Below are 17,431 nucleotides of genomic sequence, written 5' to 3' on the forward strand. Positions count from 1 at the left end.
ATATCTATATATGAAAATCTTCATGCCGATGCACTGAAATGATTCGATTGTCTGTGGAAGAACAAACTTGAAACTCATCACTTCCCATGTCACAAACTGTCTGCAACTTCACTGACAACACTTCCACAGAGCAGCACAGCCCATGTTAAAATAAACTTTACCTCCACACTACAGTGGCAGAAGATTTAGGATGACTCTAGTGTATCAGGACCATGCAACACTGTGGGTCTCATCACAGCATGGATCCCCCTGTACTTTCTGCAGATGGCTGTGTCCTGCCAGTGTCAAGGGGTGCCAATTTATACAATGCCCAGGAATGGTTAGATGAGAGATAGAAATTCCGCCTTCGTATTTCTTCAATACATGTTTCAGTAATTATAGCCCACACAGAGGTTCTTTTTGTCTATTATTCATTAATATGTCAACAGTCCATTTAGAATAATCTCAGTTCAGTTTGGTTCATTTTTAAACTTTGCTCGTCCCAGGCAGGAGTTTAGAGTTAGAGCCACATGCAACATTTTAAACTGTCCACTAGGTAAAATAAATTACAGAAGCAGATGCTATAATAAGTAAACTAAGAGCATACAGGTTTTGAGTTTCACTTGTCTGAAATAAAAAAGTCATGTTCTGTTACATCAATTCATCATTCATTGAGGTACTTCTGAAGATTTACAAGTGTATGACTAGAACAAAATCCATTCTCTGATTTTTCACATAAATTAGTGAAAAGTTGATAAAATAAATAGCTTATCTATTTCACTGGTTCACCAGATTACCTTTCCATAAATGCTAAGCATCCCATTTATTTTATCACTAACTGTAAAATATATGCACAAGACTCTGCAGGATAGAAATTCATCACAGCACCTTGTTTCCACAGTGTTTAATGCTCTCTTACATGTTTTCCTTGCTTAAATAATATTTTTGCATCCCTTTTGTCTCAAGCAACAGACAGAAAAGGCATTTAATTCCACTGATAAAGAACTCAAATCCACTTAATTTTCTTACACTACAGCTATGTTTAATGAACTAGTACATTCCCATTTCCAGAATCCATCAGAAAGTCTACCCAAATTGGCCTTGCTCCATTATTCTGTATTTCAATTAAATTAATTGAAAACCTAGCTGTTTATGAACTTCTAAGTATGACTCCACCTAGACTTCACATGAGAGCATTGATCCCTTTCATGACCCTTCAGTTTCCTCAGACAACTCCTCTGCATCTTTGCCTGAGTCACACACAATGTCTGAAGCAGGGTAAATATGGGGCCTCATGAGCTGCAGAAGCATTTTGAGGATGGGGGATAGTTATTCAGTTAATGCAATAAACTATCAAAAAACCCCAAACTATTAAGCAATAGTTTGGTTCAAAATAAATATTTTTATTGAAAAGGTTTTGACAATTTCAAAGTGATATTTTATTGAAAATTTAAGTTAACATGAATATTCTAATAGGGAAAAAAAAGTAATTCATCTTATTTAAGACATTTTTTAGTTCGCTTGTTTTCAGATTGTTGATTCTTTACCTTTTTAGTACTTGGAGGGGTATGGGAAACAAGACATCTGAACAGTTTTACTCTTCTGGCTTTTATGAGCAAGACAACACTGAACTCAGAGGATCAGGTTTCTACTCGATCCCATTTGATGTGTCTCATATTCTTAGTAAGACTTTTCCCACGATTAGAAGTGAGAAACTTTTAAAAAAGTGAAAATGGAATAACAAAACTCACAACACCATTACCAATCACAAATCAAACCCCAAAACTAAGCCTCTCCACTGTGGGACATTTGAGACAGAGAAGCATTAACCAGAGAGGGAACTGAAAAGGAATCATCAGGGTTTTATCTCTGTATTCAGAATGAGGAACAGTGTGCTTTCTTGACATACTGGGACCAAATAATTGTATTTCCTGCAAGCACACATTGCCCTCTGTGCTATGGGATACCTCTAGGGAAGATGCAGTCATGGCAGCCTTGGGAACCAGCCTGTCTCTGAGAGACAGGTAATGGTGCTCAGATGTAGATCCTGTCACAATGAAGTCCCAAGAGATGAATTCTCCTTTAAGCAAAATAATAGATTATTTTCCAAGATGTGTTTACTGAAGCTGATATCATCTACCTTCATGTTGAGAAAAAATCGACAGAGTCATGTAAATACCAAAATTTAAAGATAAAACAGTGAAGATTTAACTCCCTTTCACCAGTCTTTGGGTTTAAATCCATTACTTGAAATTTAATCATCCAGAGGTCAAGTTCACTATGTTATGTTCCCTTTCAGATGAGGAGAATGCAGCTTGTCTCATGCTTGATAAATCCTATAATATGCTCTTCAGCTGCTCATGCCTGATCTTTTAGGATATTTTGTTTTCTTTTTACTCCTCAGTTAGCCAGTATACTGTAAACATTCCATAATCTCTGCATATATTTGAGTCCCCAATACTTTGCCTGTGCCAATCAAGAAAGAATACTGAATGCACCTCTACTGCTAAAATGAACCTTATGCACCTTCTTTTTACTATTTTATAGTTAGCAAACTAACGCTGACAACTCAGCAGCATATGGCTAAAAGTGAAAGGAGGACTCTGAGTGGATGAGTAACCAGAATAATGGGAGGAATGCCAGAACTAGAGTGTCCATAAGCTACACCTAACATTTGGTACTCCTTCTAATTCAATTCAGAATAATCCCTGTTTCAAATTTCTCCATGAAAAGTTTCCAGGATCACATCCTTCTGAGTAAGGATATGTTTGATCTTACATATATGCTTATCTACAATCTCCTCCATGGCTTTCCCAACCTCAGGCATAGTGCCTACTGAGCAACAGTAAATAAGGACAGCAGAGTCTCAGAGGGCAGACAAACCAATTTTCCCTATGAGCAAAGCACCACTCATTCTGATATCTGTGCTAAAAGGCTCATCATACAACTTCAAAGACAAGTCTTTCCATACCCAAACGTTGTGCAACTATTTCTTGTTATTTAAGTCACCTCTTAAAATGTGATCCACTCAGGAGTTACTTGCTGTTCTCAATTTGCTGCCCAGTGAAATGAAACAACTTGCCATTCTCCTGAAATGTTTATCTTATCCATTCTTCTCCCTCAAAAATTTTTGTTTACACTTCAACACACCCATCAGTCAAATTTCTAATTAGAACTAAATTAAATTTTTGAATAGAGAGAGAAAAGACAGCCAAGCTGAAAGACAGATGTAGAATTCCCTCAAGGATCCATAAGTAAAATAAAGATGAATTAAGTCACTGAGTGGTGAAAAGAACTAGATATTGGGATGTCAAAAGCATTATGAGATATAGAATAGAAATCTGTTGAACATGACCCTGAGATCCAGTGCTTTGCTGAACTCTTATGTTATGCAAAAAGGCTCCAGAGGAAGTAGTGTAAACAGTAAAGATAAGCAGAGAGAAAAGTCAGAAATGTGAAAATCTGCAACATCAAAACCTAAACTTTATCTAGTTCTATCATCACCAGGAAGAAAAAAGTAATCACAGAAATCCACTCCCCTCAAACTGCCACTCCAACAGAAGACCAGATCTGTCATTATTCTGGAAGTGAGGTAGGCATGTCATAGCCTTCCAAAGTTAGGTGAGATAAATTTCACACACTTGAGATGGAATATGTTATATTTGAGACAGGAACTAACACAGTCTTTTGTGGTAAGAACACCTAGGAAAAGCAAAAGTAATGAAGACTGTAAGTGCTCTGACTGTGGTTGAGACATCATCAGATGCTCTCTGATAGAGACAGTTTATTGTTTTTCCATGTACTGATTTATACCTGCAGGTATTACTTGGAAATACCTGTGTAATATTTTCTTCCATGCTGATCAGTTAAATGAAGAGTTCTTAACACATCTGTGTTCCTCATCTCCTGGCTATGCATGAGTAATAAGCATTCACCAAAAAAGAATGCATAATAAATGGAGGTATTGAGGCTTTTTAACCCACATGCATGACAAGCTTCATTTCACACACAAAATATTCAAACCAACTAAGAGAAAAATGAATATGAAAAGGCCCTTCCCACCCTTCTGTTCAATAGCCTGATGTAGTCACAAATAAATTTCAGGAAAACAAAACATTATTTCAGTTTCTGTCTTTTTGAGTGCTTTAGGGCAAAATTACCTAATCTGCACCATTAATATGTATAAACAAAATCCAACCAAATAGCTCTCTAAAAATAACTAGATACACAGAAAAGACTGAAAATCAGCTATGTTCTGCATCACAAGATGAGGCTTACGTTTTGCTTCTGTGTGGAATACCTGTGTTTTCAGGAACACCCAAGCCTATAGAACTTCCCAATGCTCTTCCTGCCTTGCTACATGAGGAATTCAGTTAGTGCTTGACAGCTGGGGCCAAAGCCTTGCTGCTGTACTCACATACACAATCCCCCAGTACTTACAGGCCAGATTCTCCTTTCAGTATCTCTGCAGAAATTTTATGGCAAGTCAATTGTCTTTTCTTCAGATATATAGATTATCTAGGTCATAACCTGCCCCAGTGGGAGCACTGAAAAGACTAGCACCAGCAACAGTATATTAGCCTGCACAATTGAAAGGTACCCTTGCTTTTTCCCTTTAAATTTTGGGAGAGTTTTGTCATAATGAAAGCAAAAATAACAGCAAGCTCACATGATGTTGCTAGCTCTTTTTCATTTAATTTGTTTCACTCTTTCATGGTAATGTTTCTTCTATTAAAGAACAGAATATTTCTATAGGCTTTTTGCTATGAATATTCCCTGGTTTGGGCAAACCCACGATGTTTCCTGTAGATCTACTATATTCCGTAAATTCAGCTCTCATGCATCAATGCAGAAAAGCATTACCAAGTTGTACTTTATGAGAATTATAAAATTTGAAACCTTTAAAGTTACAAATCTCTTTGAGAACAATTAGTGTCATGCTAGTCATTTGACTAACAGAACTGAATGTTGCAAGATTAACATTCAAAATAAAAGCAGAGGTCTGATCCGTGTCATGTATACCAAAAGAATAATAATCATGCCGTCCATGTAAAATGCTATGAATTATATTTTATAAGCAATGGCTTACAATCTGAGTCCCTAAGTGTTGTATAATTACAGAATTCAAGCTCTAGTTCTGAATAGGAGCTTTTTTCCCTGTCTACTTTTAGGACTTAACACCTACTAATCACTGTTAAATCACCATTCTACAACTTTAGGGCAAAGTTCACTGTTATTTATGAAAATATTCTTTGCTTCTTTTGACAACTATAATAATTCAAAACATAACTTAAGTGTAACTGAAGAGAGAATGTATCAGCATACCGACCCTTGGGTCCAGAGCATGGAGGAGCTCAAAGAACTCTACAGTTCACTTTTGTGCTGCCCTTACCCTGGGAAGGATTTAGCTCCTATCACATACGAGAAACCCCCAGGCTGTTCACACCTGTGCTGATTAGTAACAGTACCTTTCACGTTTAAGAAGTGCTCTAAGAAGAGCTATTGACTTTACCCCAAAGACCCTTTCCTATAGAGAAGCTGCAAAAGAGCTGGTAGAAACAAGGTGACTCTTCTGGCAACACAAGAATTCCTACAAGAGTCTTAAATATGTTTTTTGTGTTCCTTCATGTTCCCATGTACCATTAAACCTTGAGTTTGACCTTGAGTTTTGAGCAGGCCTTTTATTACTCTGACACTGATAGCAATGAATCTTAAAGGTCATTGACAATTCATTGGGGAAAAGTGACCCTAAAAATAGACCTTAACAACTAGTTCTATTGAATGAGTACTCTATGTTAACTTACCGTCTCTCCACAGTGACGATAAGTCTAGTGTAGAGTAAAACACTGCATGTCGTGGAGGAAGGGAAACCACAAAACAAAAAAAACGGGTCAAAAATTTGGGTTAATCTCGCTTGACAGCATACACAAAAGATACTGTGATAGTTTCAATTTATTAAATGCTAAGTTAATCCTTTAATAATGTAGGGCAAAACACCTACCAAACTGCACAAGCATGTAAGTATGTGGGGAGTGCTGGTCTGAGGAAATCTTTGCTGAAAAAAGAAAGGATGCAATCAGTGTTTCATTCTCCTGACTGATAGACTGTTGCCATGCAGATTACTGAAAGTCATTTTAATATTAATTCCAAACGTGATTATGATTGCTTGCTTTGTTCCAGTGTCTCACCAGACCAGTCAGGAATTTCCCCAGCTGACACTGGCACTGTGTATTCTGTATAATAAAAAGGCAGCCCTGTTCTCCAGCAGCCTGAGGAAATGCTGGGAAAGAGCAGGTGCATCCCCAAGAAACAGGGGGAAACATTGATATAATTGAAATTGTAGAATACCTGTAAAACAGTTGGTGTCTGTGTGAATGCTGGTTCCTTTGGTTGACTAACCCAGCTCATGGATGGGATGGACTAACTCTACTGCTATCCCCACATGGAGGAGGCAATCTGCTCACCTTTCCCCCTGATCACTTCTTCGTTGAGCTGTTTTCATATTGCCAGGACTCTCTGATATTGGGACTAGTAATGAGCAAAGCAAATAACAGGCAGGACCATCTTTCTCCTTGATGAAAAAACCTTTGCACAGAGTTGCAAAAATGCTGGTATCAAGTTTATTTTTTAACATAGAGAATTTTAAATTACCAAGGCTTAAAACCTCTCTAACACTTACTGTCCTAGATGAAAAAAAGACAGGAGGAGCCAGAGGTTATTGATTCATTCTAATGTTTCCTTCCTACAAACAAGTGTTTTTGCGTGCATGTAGTGTACTTTTAATGTAGTATATAACAAAAAAATATTTCAATCTCCTCTCCAATATGCTTTGGCATTATTTCTCATAAGCTAGTGCTCTCTCAATGACTCCAGATATTGATTTGAAGGCTAGAAGATAAAATAAGCTTTTTTATGAACTTTGCAAAATGCACGTTCACATAATTTGCTTGGATTTTCAATTAAACAACAAAAAAGGTCCAAAAAAAAAGAAGATTCTAAGTATGAAACAATTTTACATACATATCTCATTGGAGATAGGGTCAAGCAGCTTTGGGATGGTCTCCATCTCAAAGAGCTTATATCATACAGCACCAAGAGAAGCAGAAGGAGAACGACCTGAAAAAAAAAATTAGAAAAGAAGTAATTTCAATTATTTGGGGGAAATACTGCACTGCTCTTCCCTTCCAAACGAGAAGTTTGGGAGATTTTCCTGATTAGCTTTTACGTGGTTTTGTCCTCAAATAACACACACAATTTTTTGCAGTTACTTGCAGTTGTCTTGAATCAACAAATCAAAAGTGAAGGCAAATAACATGGCTGAATAGCTCCTGCTTCTTTTTAAACCAGCTGAGAAGTCAAGCACAGAACATCTAAAAGAAAGTGAGTGACATCTGCCCCTGAGCATGGCTCACAACCTCCAGGTGTGACCATCACAGGCTTCCTGCAATATGTCACAACTGACCCGGGAGCAATTCACATTCTGTCTCCTCTAGTTTCAAGTCTTTCACCAGATGTCAATTAAAATACATATATTTATAAAATGGTTAGTGTAATTAATGCCTCAAAAGTAAAGAAATCTTTTGATGAAGTATGACAGTAAGAATTAAGATAAAATAGTAAGATAAACTAGTAATTCCTTTCTTTTTTTCTTTTTATTTTTTTGCGAAAGAGCTTGTTCATCTGAAAACATTCATTCCCTTTACCTTTCAATCACCAGAATTCATGACTGTGTATTACTTTACCCAGGCAAACATTCCCAGAAATGTGTATGTCTGTTTAATTAATTCTGAAAGAAGAACAGACATGCAAATTGCCATTCCCTCTGAGCAGATTATCTAGACCCAGACTTGCTACACCATGGAAAGCAAAGTTGCCTCTGATTTTTCCACATGTCAAATAAGCTGGATGAATCTAGTACACAATGTAGTTTCACTGTGTTTGATGTAGGTTTGTAAGGAATTAAAACATATATTTTCTCAGTGAGGATGATTTCTCATGGTTCATTCTCAATGTTGCTCTTTTCCTCTGCATTTGTTATCAAATCATCATTAATTATACCAGAGTCTCCACCATTAATCATATCAGAATTTCTACTGCCATGGGAAACAAGCAAACAAACAAAATATATGAGGCTAAGATTAGAAAAAAAAACCTGAAACCACTTACCCCTCTGAGAACAGTGGCCAGACTTGGAGTGATGCTCTTACCATTTTCCTAGTTATTGAATAAGATCAAACTATGAATTCCAGCAATAAAGACTTGGGAAACCTTGGCATTTAGCATAATATACTGTGAAGCATACCTAGAAAATGCATATCAGATCTTGTTTTCATTAATGCAATAAATTAGCTAATTAAAAATAGCTAAGTAAGCTATTATTTGTAGCTTAGAAATGGACTTTCAGGCTAGAGCTACTGTTGTGACTGGGACTCATTCTGCTAGCAGGGTAGAAGTTAAGATAGCCATTACCATTCTGTACTTCTGTTACTCTGTGCCTAGGAAATTGTAAAGGAAAGTTACTGGGGAAAACCTGAAACCTATGCAAAATGTCTCTCTTATACTTTTAATACTACGCTAAGAACACTTTTCATATTTATCTTTTTCATCTGGAGTTGAGATTGCGCTTATAACAAGTAAGGGCCTTCTCTCTGATTTTGTTTTGTTGGACTGCTAAACTGAGAACTGCAGGTCTGCATCTGGAACCCAGAGATGTTACAGTATTTCAGAGAAGTACACCAAGTACTTTAGGTTGTCTTTTGAATTGCTTTTGGACCTTGAGCCTGCTGAGGGCTGAGATATATTAACTTGGCTACACATCTCCTGGGTACCCAGCCAGCCTGGGATGGAATATATTCAAGTGGATATACTAAAACTGATGGCAGTGCTGATGTACTGAAGCATGCCCTGACAAGGACCAGATAAAGGTTATCATCTTATGCACAAACAACCTACCAAACCAAGTGTACGCTTTAAAATTTTAGATTTTTGAGGAGAGGAGAGGAGAGGAGAGGAGAGGAGAGGAGAGGAGAGGAGAGGAGAGGAGAGGAGAGGAGAGGAGAGGAGAGGAGAGGAGAGGAGAGGAGAGGAGAGGAGAGGAGAGGAGAGGAGAGGAGAGGAGAGGAGAGGAGAGGAGAGGAGAGGAGAGGAGAGGAGAGGAGAGGAGAGGAGAGGAGAGGAGAGGAGAGGAGAGGAGAGGAGAGGAGAGGAGAGGAGAGGAGAGGAGAGGAGAGGAGAGGAGAGGAGAGGAAGCAGGGAAAAAGAAAAGGAAAATAGAAAAGGAGATGAGAAAGGTAGAAGGGGAATGGAGGAAAGAAAAATGAGAAATGAGAAGGGAGAAAGGAGAAAAAAAACCCAGCTCAAATACACTCTTTGCAATTCCTAATAATTATTCACATTCACCACAGTTTAATGATAAGTGCACATCATGTAGAAAGTTATACAAGTAGGCAGGATCAGAGCCTGCCAGCAGTACTTAGTAGTCAATGCAAACACAGAATTACAAATTCACTCAGGCAACCAATAAACCAGACCATTAGGGAAGCTGCCTTTTGCAACCACTCCACTTCTGGGAACATAAAAATCCATATCAGCTAAAAATAAAATAAATGCTTCATTAGAGCCCCAAAAACTTTTTTTTTTTTTCCCAACAAGAAGAATCTGTAGGATAGGTAGGGATACATAACTTGGCAAAGTAGTTTGCTGCGAGGGATTCAGCCTGCCATCGTACAACTGGTTCTTAACACGTAGAGCAAATTAAGATTACACTGATAGCTGCCATGGCACAACACCTTCAGAAGCTTTTCATCCAAGAACATGTTTCTTGTTTTCCATGATTTGGCCTCACCTACAACACATTTTGCTAAGATTTATTTGAAAACTGTGAATGTGATGATAGCCCAATCACTCAAAACTTTAGCAATGAAAATATGGCAAAAAAAAGGGCTGTTGTATAAAGAAGATAGCTAAATAAAATGGTTTAGTTTGACAGAAATAGAAAATATGACTCAGATAGGGAAAAGAGTTCTTTGCCCTTTAAAAAATCAGTCTTGTTCTTCCACTCTCTTTTACACAGGAGTCTTTCAGGGAGAGTCTGGTGATTCTGCATTATTGATGTGATACAGGTCTCCAGTGGAAACAGATGTGATATGTTTGGTTTCCTCTGATATCCTGGGCTGAACACAAAGCAAATTACTGAATGTCAGAAGACTTGGGTTCAAAGCACATATTTTAAAAAAGTTCTTAAATAATAAATCTTAAATTTCAAGCCTGTTGCATAACCAAAAGTTATATATGTACTAAAAAATGTGTCCCAAATGATTTTGCTGAGACAAACTGCAAATGACATTAAAATGCATATGTGCAGCTTAAGGATTTGTTTGGTCTCAAACCAGGCACCGATGGTTGGAGTGAAAGATGCAAAATAACATGGTCTGGGTGAACACAGAATTGCAGAATTGTTGAGACTGGAATACATACACTTTAATTGAATATGCATAACCGCTCTGAAAATTTTCCCAATCTGTGTTGGAACCCTTATTTTTAAAAACATCGTGTGACAAATATTTTCATTATTGCCCTTCACTTTCTGCCAGGCTGTTTTACCCACAGTCTTCCACACGAGAGGTAACACAGAGGTAGAAGAAAGCTGGTTTCACTCAGGCTGGTTTCACTCAAGCTAGGTTTAACTCAGCTTCAAGAGAACTCTAAGGCTACTGTACAAAACCCCAGGTTTTCAGTCTATCCACCCCAGCAAACCCTCCTATGTACATTCAGGAGCAACTCCAAACCACAAGATGAGGTTTCTGTATTTACTGAAAAACCTGCTTGAGATTTGCTTTTCTAGATCATGGTGAACCTCTGCTAAGACTTCACTAAAGCAATCAGCAGCAATCTCCTCCCAAGCATAAGTGCAGCAGTGTGAAGGGACAGGTTAGGTTATGTCTCACTAAGGTGATAGCTTCAATTTAATCACTTTTCAGAAAGTAGCTTAAAAGAGAACATTGTTTCCCATTCTCTGCTGAAACGGAGAGATTCTGGGCGACACCATTGAGGGATGTCAGTTGCCACTTTCTTCTTCAACCTCTTGTTTCATCTCTTCACCTGCTTCTTGACCTTCTCCCTAAGCATTCAGGCAAACTTGGCTGGTGGGGGAAACCCCAGAGGTGAGGCAGCTGAAGACGAGACTGCCAGGACGGTAGTGGTGGAAAGGAGCCCGGGGGCTGTCGCGGCGATCGGGGCGGGGCCTGAGCGGGCGGGGCCGCCGGGGTGCGGGGCGAGGCGGCGGCGGCCGCAGGTGCGCAGGTGGCGGGGGCGGCGGCCGCCCTGCCGCAATTTCCCTGTGTCACGGCTCCCGTCGCTTGGCAACGGCGCCGGGTCCGGCCGGCAGCCGCGGAGCCGCGATCCGCCGGCAGCGCCGGCACCGGCACAGGCTCCGCCGGGAGGGCGGGCGCGCTGCTGCGGGGGGCGGCCCCGCGGCGGGGAGGATGCGGCGTGGCGAGGGGGCAGCGCTCCCGCGGAGCTGCCTGAAGAGGCGGGCGGCCGCGGCGGGGCCGACGGGGCGCCCGGCGCTCGGCCCAGCCCCGCCGCCCGTCCGCCCGGGGCTGTGAGTGGCGGCGGTGGCGGGGATGCTCGCTCGGGCTGGAAAGTTTCTTCCCCAGGGCGGCTCGCCCGCTTCTCGCCCGGACTTCTCCTCGGCCCTCCCCGGTAAGTGAGCGCGGCAGCCCCGTCCTGAGCGGCGGTTCCGGGGGCCGGTGGAGCTCGGCGCGGTGCCGCGGAGGCTGGAGCTGCGCGGCCGGACCGGCCGGAGCCAGCGGCGCCCCGGGGCCGGGCCGGTACCGGGAGTCCCGGCAGCCGGAGCCCGCTGAGTCCCGCCTGCGAACCCGGGGAAGGAGTTTAGCCGGGTCTTGTTACTAGTGTTACAGCGGTGTTTGGGCTTTACCGGGCAAGGTCGTGGTGCGTGCGGGTCCGGCTGCCGGGGGTGGATGGGGGATCGCAGTCCGTCCGTGCGGGATGTGGCTCCAGCCCCCACCGCTCCCGTCCGGGTGGCTCCATGGCACTGCGGCCGCTGGCGATGGCCGTGCCCTTCTTCGCCTGCCGAGAGCTGCTCTCGCCATCGCCGAAACTAAGTGCCAGGCGATGCCGGACTAGGAGCGTTCCTCGGAGCCGATGACCATCTGTTATCGCCGTGGAGAGGAGACGGGCAGCTGGCTAGTGGGGCAGCAGAAAATGAGATCAAAGAATCGGCAATTACAGCAACACATGCCCCGATAATTACACTTTTGCATCAACAAAATGCGCTTTTTTTCTTCCCCCCCCCCCCCCCCCCCTATTTTTAGTAAATAGTTCAGCGATAGGAAAGAGAAATCTCTGCTCTTTGTTTTGAGCGTGCAGTACCTCGGTGAGTAATTTAGCAACGTCCTTGCTGACAACACCCATCTTTTTTTTTTTTTTTCGGGGGAAAATACAAACAGAGTAAATGGGACACAATATTACTGCATATGTGGCAATTCTGGCATTAGAAGAGCAAAGAGATGAGATTTAAAGGCTGAGCAGTGAAAGAGGAGGGGGTTTTTTGGTGCTTACTTAATCGCCTTTCAGTGCAATTAATTGAACTTTGTGAGTCGTATTATATTCAGTGATGTCATCTTTTGCCCCGTCAAAGAAAAAAATAATAGGATGCCCAGAGAGAGAAAAGGGGGAGGGGATCCTGCTTCTCGGTAGCATGAAGAAATACGTTCCAAAAAGAATTGCACAGTGCAGAAATGCTCCTACACACTGTGTTGTTTAGCTCAGATCACGAGAACAGAGAGATGACTTCTGATGGTCCGGTAAAACAAAGCCACAAATGCTCAGTGTTGAGTCCTCTGACAGTTTCCCTGCAAGCACTCGTTAGGGTTTCCCCGGGTGACTCATGAGGTTTCACTTCTCCTTTAATAGGATTTGACTTTCCATCTCTTACCTGCCGGCCATCTCCCCTTTCTGAGAGTGGGGGGGAGGGGGTTGAATTTGTCAGTGTTACATAACAGTTACCTGGAACATCACACGTGTTTCCAAACTAGGGATGCCTCTGAACCACAAGCAAGAGATGAATTTCTAATATTGCAGATCAAGTGCAAATGGCTGGGAAAAAACTTTCACATGGCACCACTTTCCAGTGTTTGAATGTTTCCTTTGTGCATTTCACAATAATTCTTTTCCCAGTCATTTAAGCAAGACAAGTAATATGTTTAATCCTCCCTCCAGTAATGTGTAAGTAGTGTAATGAGACAAATGATGTCTATAGATCATATCTATACTGTCTTCCTGCTTTTATTTCTCCCATCCCATCAAATCCTGAATGACATCACTAACCACAGTCAGTGTGCACTGTAACCCCAGAACATATTAGGGAGTGGGGCTTGGTGTTCTCTGAGCTTCTCAAATGAGCAAGATATTTTTTTCTTGTTTACTCAGTGGATACTACTTAGTCTGTCATTTACCTGGAGTATAAAGTAATTAACTAGCTGTTTGGCAAGAGTGTAATGGGACACGTGGATGCTCTGATGCTGTTGGTGTGCTTGTTTCTTTCTCACACACAGGAGCTGTGTGGGCAAGGGAGATCTGCCTGTTGGTGTCAACCTTCATCCCACTTGTTCAGGGTTTTAATTACCAGGACTTTAAAGGAGGAAGAGCAAGCAGAGACATCTCTTGTGCTGCAGGTCTGTCCTTGTTTCTCATCTTCTCTTCTCCCTTTCTCTGTAGGAGCTGGAGTGGCCGTGGGGGGCAGTGCGCTGGTAGCCAGCCATGATTGCCACTGGAGGCCTCCTGAGGATCTCGGCCAGGAAACAGGACCCCTTGAAACCCCAGAGCCAACTCCCCAAACGCAAACGCAAGGCCAAAAAGAAGCGCAAGAATGACGTGGTGGTGGTGAAAGGCAAGCTCAAGCTATGCTCCCTCTCGGGGTTCATTGCCCTCTGTGGCATCCTGGTACTGCTGGTGGGCATCGCCTTGGCTGTGGTGGGCTACTGGCCAAAGCCCAGCCAGGTGTACAGAGAAAGCAGCTTTGGCAAGGGCCGGCACCCAGCACCACAAGGTGGCACCCACACGAACCGCTCCCAGAGCCAGGAAAGGGTGCGAGCAGGGATCCGCCTGGAGTCACCCCCTGGAGCCAACACCTCCACCGCTGCTGCCACCGCTGGGTCTGCCCCTGCTTCCTCCTCCCCCCAGGCCTCAGCGGGTTTCCTGTTCCGTCTTTTCTCCAGCTACTTGCATTCGGACAAGCTGAAGGTGCTGGGCCCTCTGATCATGGGTATTGGCATCTTCCTCTTCATCTGCGCCAACGCGGTGTTGCACGAAAACCGTGACAAGAAGACCAAGATCATCAACCTGCGTGACCTCTACTCCACCGTCATTGATGCCCACAGCCTGCGGGCCAAGGATGGAGGCACCCCGGCCTCAGCCCCTCTCAATGGCTTTGTCAACTACATGCACTCCCGGGGCCTGGAGCTAAAGCCGGGTGGGGAAGGCCTGGGTGCTGCAGCCATGCTGGCCAAGAGCTCCTGGCCACCAGGACTGGGTGTCTCCCTCTCCCCGCCGGATCTGGTGTCCTCACCGCAGCGTTCCTCCTTCTGCAGCCCGCCACAGCCACCCAGCCTGGCTGAGGCTGTGTACAGCATCTGCCGGGAGCGTGCTGCCCTCGCTGGCTGCCCTGTCACCAGCCCGCCCTGCAGCCCACCGGGGAGCTGTGAGCGGTGCAGCACGGCCAGCTCCATCGTCGGCTCTTCACTGAGCACCTTCACCCTGCTGCCCTTGGGGCCCAGCGGAGGAGGGGGAGGCTGGCAGAGATCACCTGATGAGCGGAGAGCCCAGGAGATCCCGCGGGGGGAGTTTGAACTGAGCCTAACCGACCTCAGCAGCAGCCACATCAAAGGAGGCTGTGGGACAAGGAGGCACAAGCTGGTTCTCAGGCGGCAGAGCACCAGCTGCTTGCCTGATGCCAGGCCTCCCCTTTCCCCTGAGCCACCTCGGTCACCAGCTGTCAGGAGGGTCCTGGAATCCAGCCTCTTGGTAAAGGCATCTCCTAGCTACTCCAAATCTCTAGATCTGGGGAGATCACCCCCTTCAGCTCCTGCTGCCGTCACCAGGACGGACTCCCAGAGCTCCCAGTCTGAGCCTTCCAGCAGCAATAAGGGCTACAGCCACTTGGAGGAGGCAGGCACCTCCTTGGAGTCAGTTGCCAACACCGCAGCCAGTAAAGTTCGGGACTGTGAGGAGGAACCAGCTGAGCAGACGGACCCTCTCAAGGCTACCAGCAGAGAACAAACAGGGGAGCAATCCCAGCAAACTCAAAGACAGTACACAAATAAGGAGAAACTCTTTATGATTTCTAGGTCACATGCTGCATTAGGGCTGGAGGATGGGGAACTGGAGAGTACAGGCATCTAAATAAAACAGAGATGGCAAGAGGACACCTTGCATCCCTCCACACCTTCCCCGCTTCTTCATCTCTTGTGGACTTAGGAAACCAATCAATATCCAAAGAGCTGCACTATGTTACCCTTGAAAATTGAATTCCATAGATCCTGTAGATGACTTCAGGAAGAAAAAAGAAAATCCTTTCTGTCTAATCGTGATTGTATGTTTCATACAAGCCAAATTGTATTAAATATCCACAGTCCAGCAAATTCTTTGGATCAGATAATACAATTTTGGATGGTATAGCTGTGCACTTTACTGTTTTGATTTTTAAGTGCCCCTTCTTCTCCTCTGATTTCTTTCTTGCTGATTTGCCACTAACTGCTTGAAAGCTGCAGGCACCTTTTGAAGCTCAAAAGCAACGTGGTCTTCAGAAAGAAAGCTGAGCTCTCTCTTTGTTTTGGTTCAATTACTAAAACGTTTGCAAGGCCTTAAGGATGACGTACCTTGACAAAGAATGAGTTTGTTTAAATTCTGGAAAAAAATAACAGTTTAGAAGAGACTGGAGCAGAACAGAGCTCTGACGATTTAGTTAAAACCATTACATTCCTGAATCCAAAATACATATTGCTACATGATACTTTATCAAAGTATTATTACACATGTATTGACTAATAGCATTAAAAGATGTTTTTTAATAAAATATTTACAAACAAAATTTACAAAAAAATTTCTTTATTTGGTAAGTAATTACAGATATCACAAACTGTTTCATTTTATACTGTCAAAGATTATAGAAGTGCTATGAAGTCAAAGTCTTGCTTATACTTTTAAGGAGGTAATTAATAATTTATGTGTAATTTCAAAATAAATACTGGCTCAGTCCTTGAGAAACTACACTGTAATTCTACCAGCAGATTCTGTCTCCATTTCTGACAGTAGTCTGTGACAGACAGCCAAAGAAATGTGAGATTTTGACATGCTAAGGGAAAAACATTTTTAAACATTTGATCTCCTATTCAGATTAGGTTTTTTTGTGAGGTTAATCTTGAACTGCATCATCTTCTTTCTGGATTTTTCAGTTCCCTTATAACTGTTGCATTATGCCTTTCTGCTGTTGCGGTTCCTATTCGTGAACGCATGTGCATAAGCTTAATTTTAAAGCATAATGATAGCTCTGTCAGTCTCGTAGCATTTGGCTGTGCTCAAGTCAGCAGCAGTTTCTCTCTGAGTTCAGCATGATGAGGATTTCTTCCTGCATGAGAAAAGCATCAGGTTTCCTGAAGCCTGGAGAATACTCTGTCTGTAGACAGAGTTTTAGTAAATTGACGAGCTGTTTCATTTTCGTAGCTGCAGCATGGCAGGCACTTGTGTTTTGTCAGATCAGCTTTATGCACTCAGGAGATTTTGTCAATACTTCTGATTTTAAAAACGGATGTGGCATTTCTCTACTATGGGAAGAGAAGTTGACATTAAACAAACACAATGTGTAGGCAGACAAATCTTTCTGTTGCAATTAAAATTTTTCTTGTGGTTCCATGTTTAGCTACATATTTACTTACATTAGAGTACATTGCAACATGGACTATAACTATCACTAAATACAATTGCATTTAGTAAGCCTGCAAAGTTCTGTAATAAGGTAATTTAAAAGAAAAGAAAAATTTGCCATGTAGGAGTCTTGAAAATGGAGAAGCAGAAGGTGCTTGTGCTTGTTCTTTTGAGCAAGAGAGACATCCAGGTGGCAATATCTTTCCTCTTGTCTGTGGCAACCAGTGCACAGACAGTAGGAACATCACTGTGGCATTTTTTGCTGTTAAACTGCTAGCACACAGCTGGCAAAAATCCATTGTAAAACTGCCTGGATTGGCATGGGGTGGGATTAGGCACCACAGGAAGTGGTGAGCAGGTGGCTCAGCTGGTGCTGGCATTTCCATCGATCTCTTTTCAGTTCTCATGGGCATGTGCTTCTGCTCCTTCTCCTGTGACTTCCAGCAAGATTTGTGAGATACATGTGAGCAGAGTTACCTGGTACTGATGCAGATTCTAGTTATTGACA

At 42.7% G+C, this 17,431-nt stretch overlaps 1 protein-coding gene and 1 long non-coding RNA gene across 2 annotated transcripts; one reads left to right on the forward strand and one right to left on the reverse strand.

Annotated features, from left to right (window-relative positions):
• Positions 1 to 1,500: 1,500 nt before the first annotated feature.
• LOC148225394 (uncharacterized) lies at positions 1,501 to 8,968 on the reverse strand. The gene is made up of 3 exons (XR_015803895.1): positions 7,000 to 8,968; positions 5,784 to 5,825; positions 1,501 to 3,681 (listed from the first exon to the last, which is right to left on the reverse strand). It is a non-coding gene; the product is annotated as an uncharacterized LOC148225394 (long non-coding RNA).
• A 2,581-nt stretch (positions 8,969 to 11,549) lies between these two features.
• On the forward strand, positions 11,550 to 16,090 carry TMEM200C (transmembrane protein 200C). The gene is made up of 2 exons (XM_014871323.2): positions 11,550 to 11,682; positions 13,720 to 16,090. The coding sequence occupies exon 2, from the start codon at positions 13,762 to 13,764 to the stop codon at positions 15,400 to 15,402; it is 1,641 nt and encodes a 546-aa protein (XP_014726809.2). The 5' UTR covers positions 11,550 to 11,682; positions 13,720 to 13,761; the 3' UTR covers positions 15,403 to 16,090.
• Positions 16,091 to 17,431: the final 1,341 nt, after the last annotated feature.

Source organism: Sturnus vulgaris, chromosome 1 (assembly GCF_052056855.1).
Source record: "Sturnus vulgaris isolate bStuVul1 chromosome 1, bStuVul1.hap1, whole genome shotgun sequence".
Taxonomy (NCBI): Eukaryota; Metazoa; Chordata; class Aves; order Passeriformes; family Sturnidae; genus Sturnus; species Sturnus vulgaris.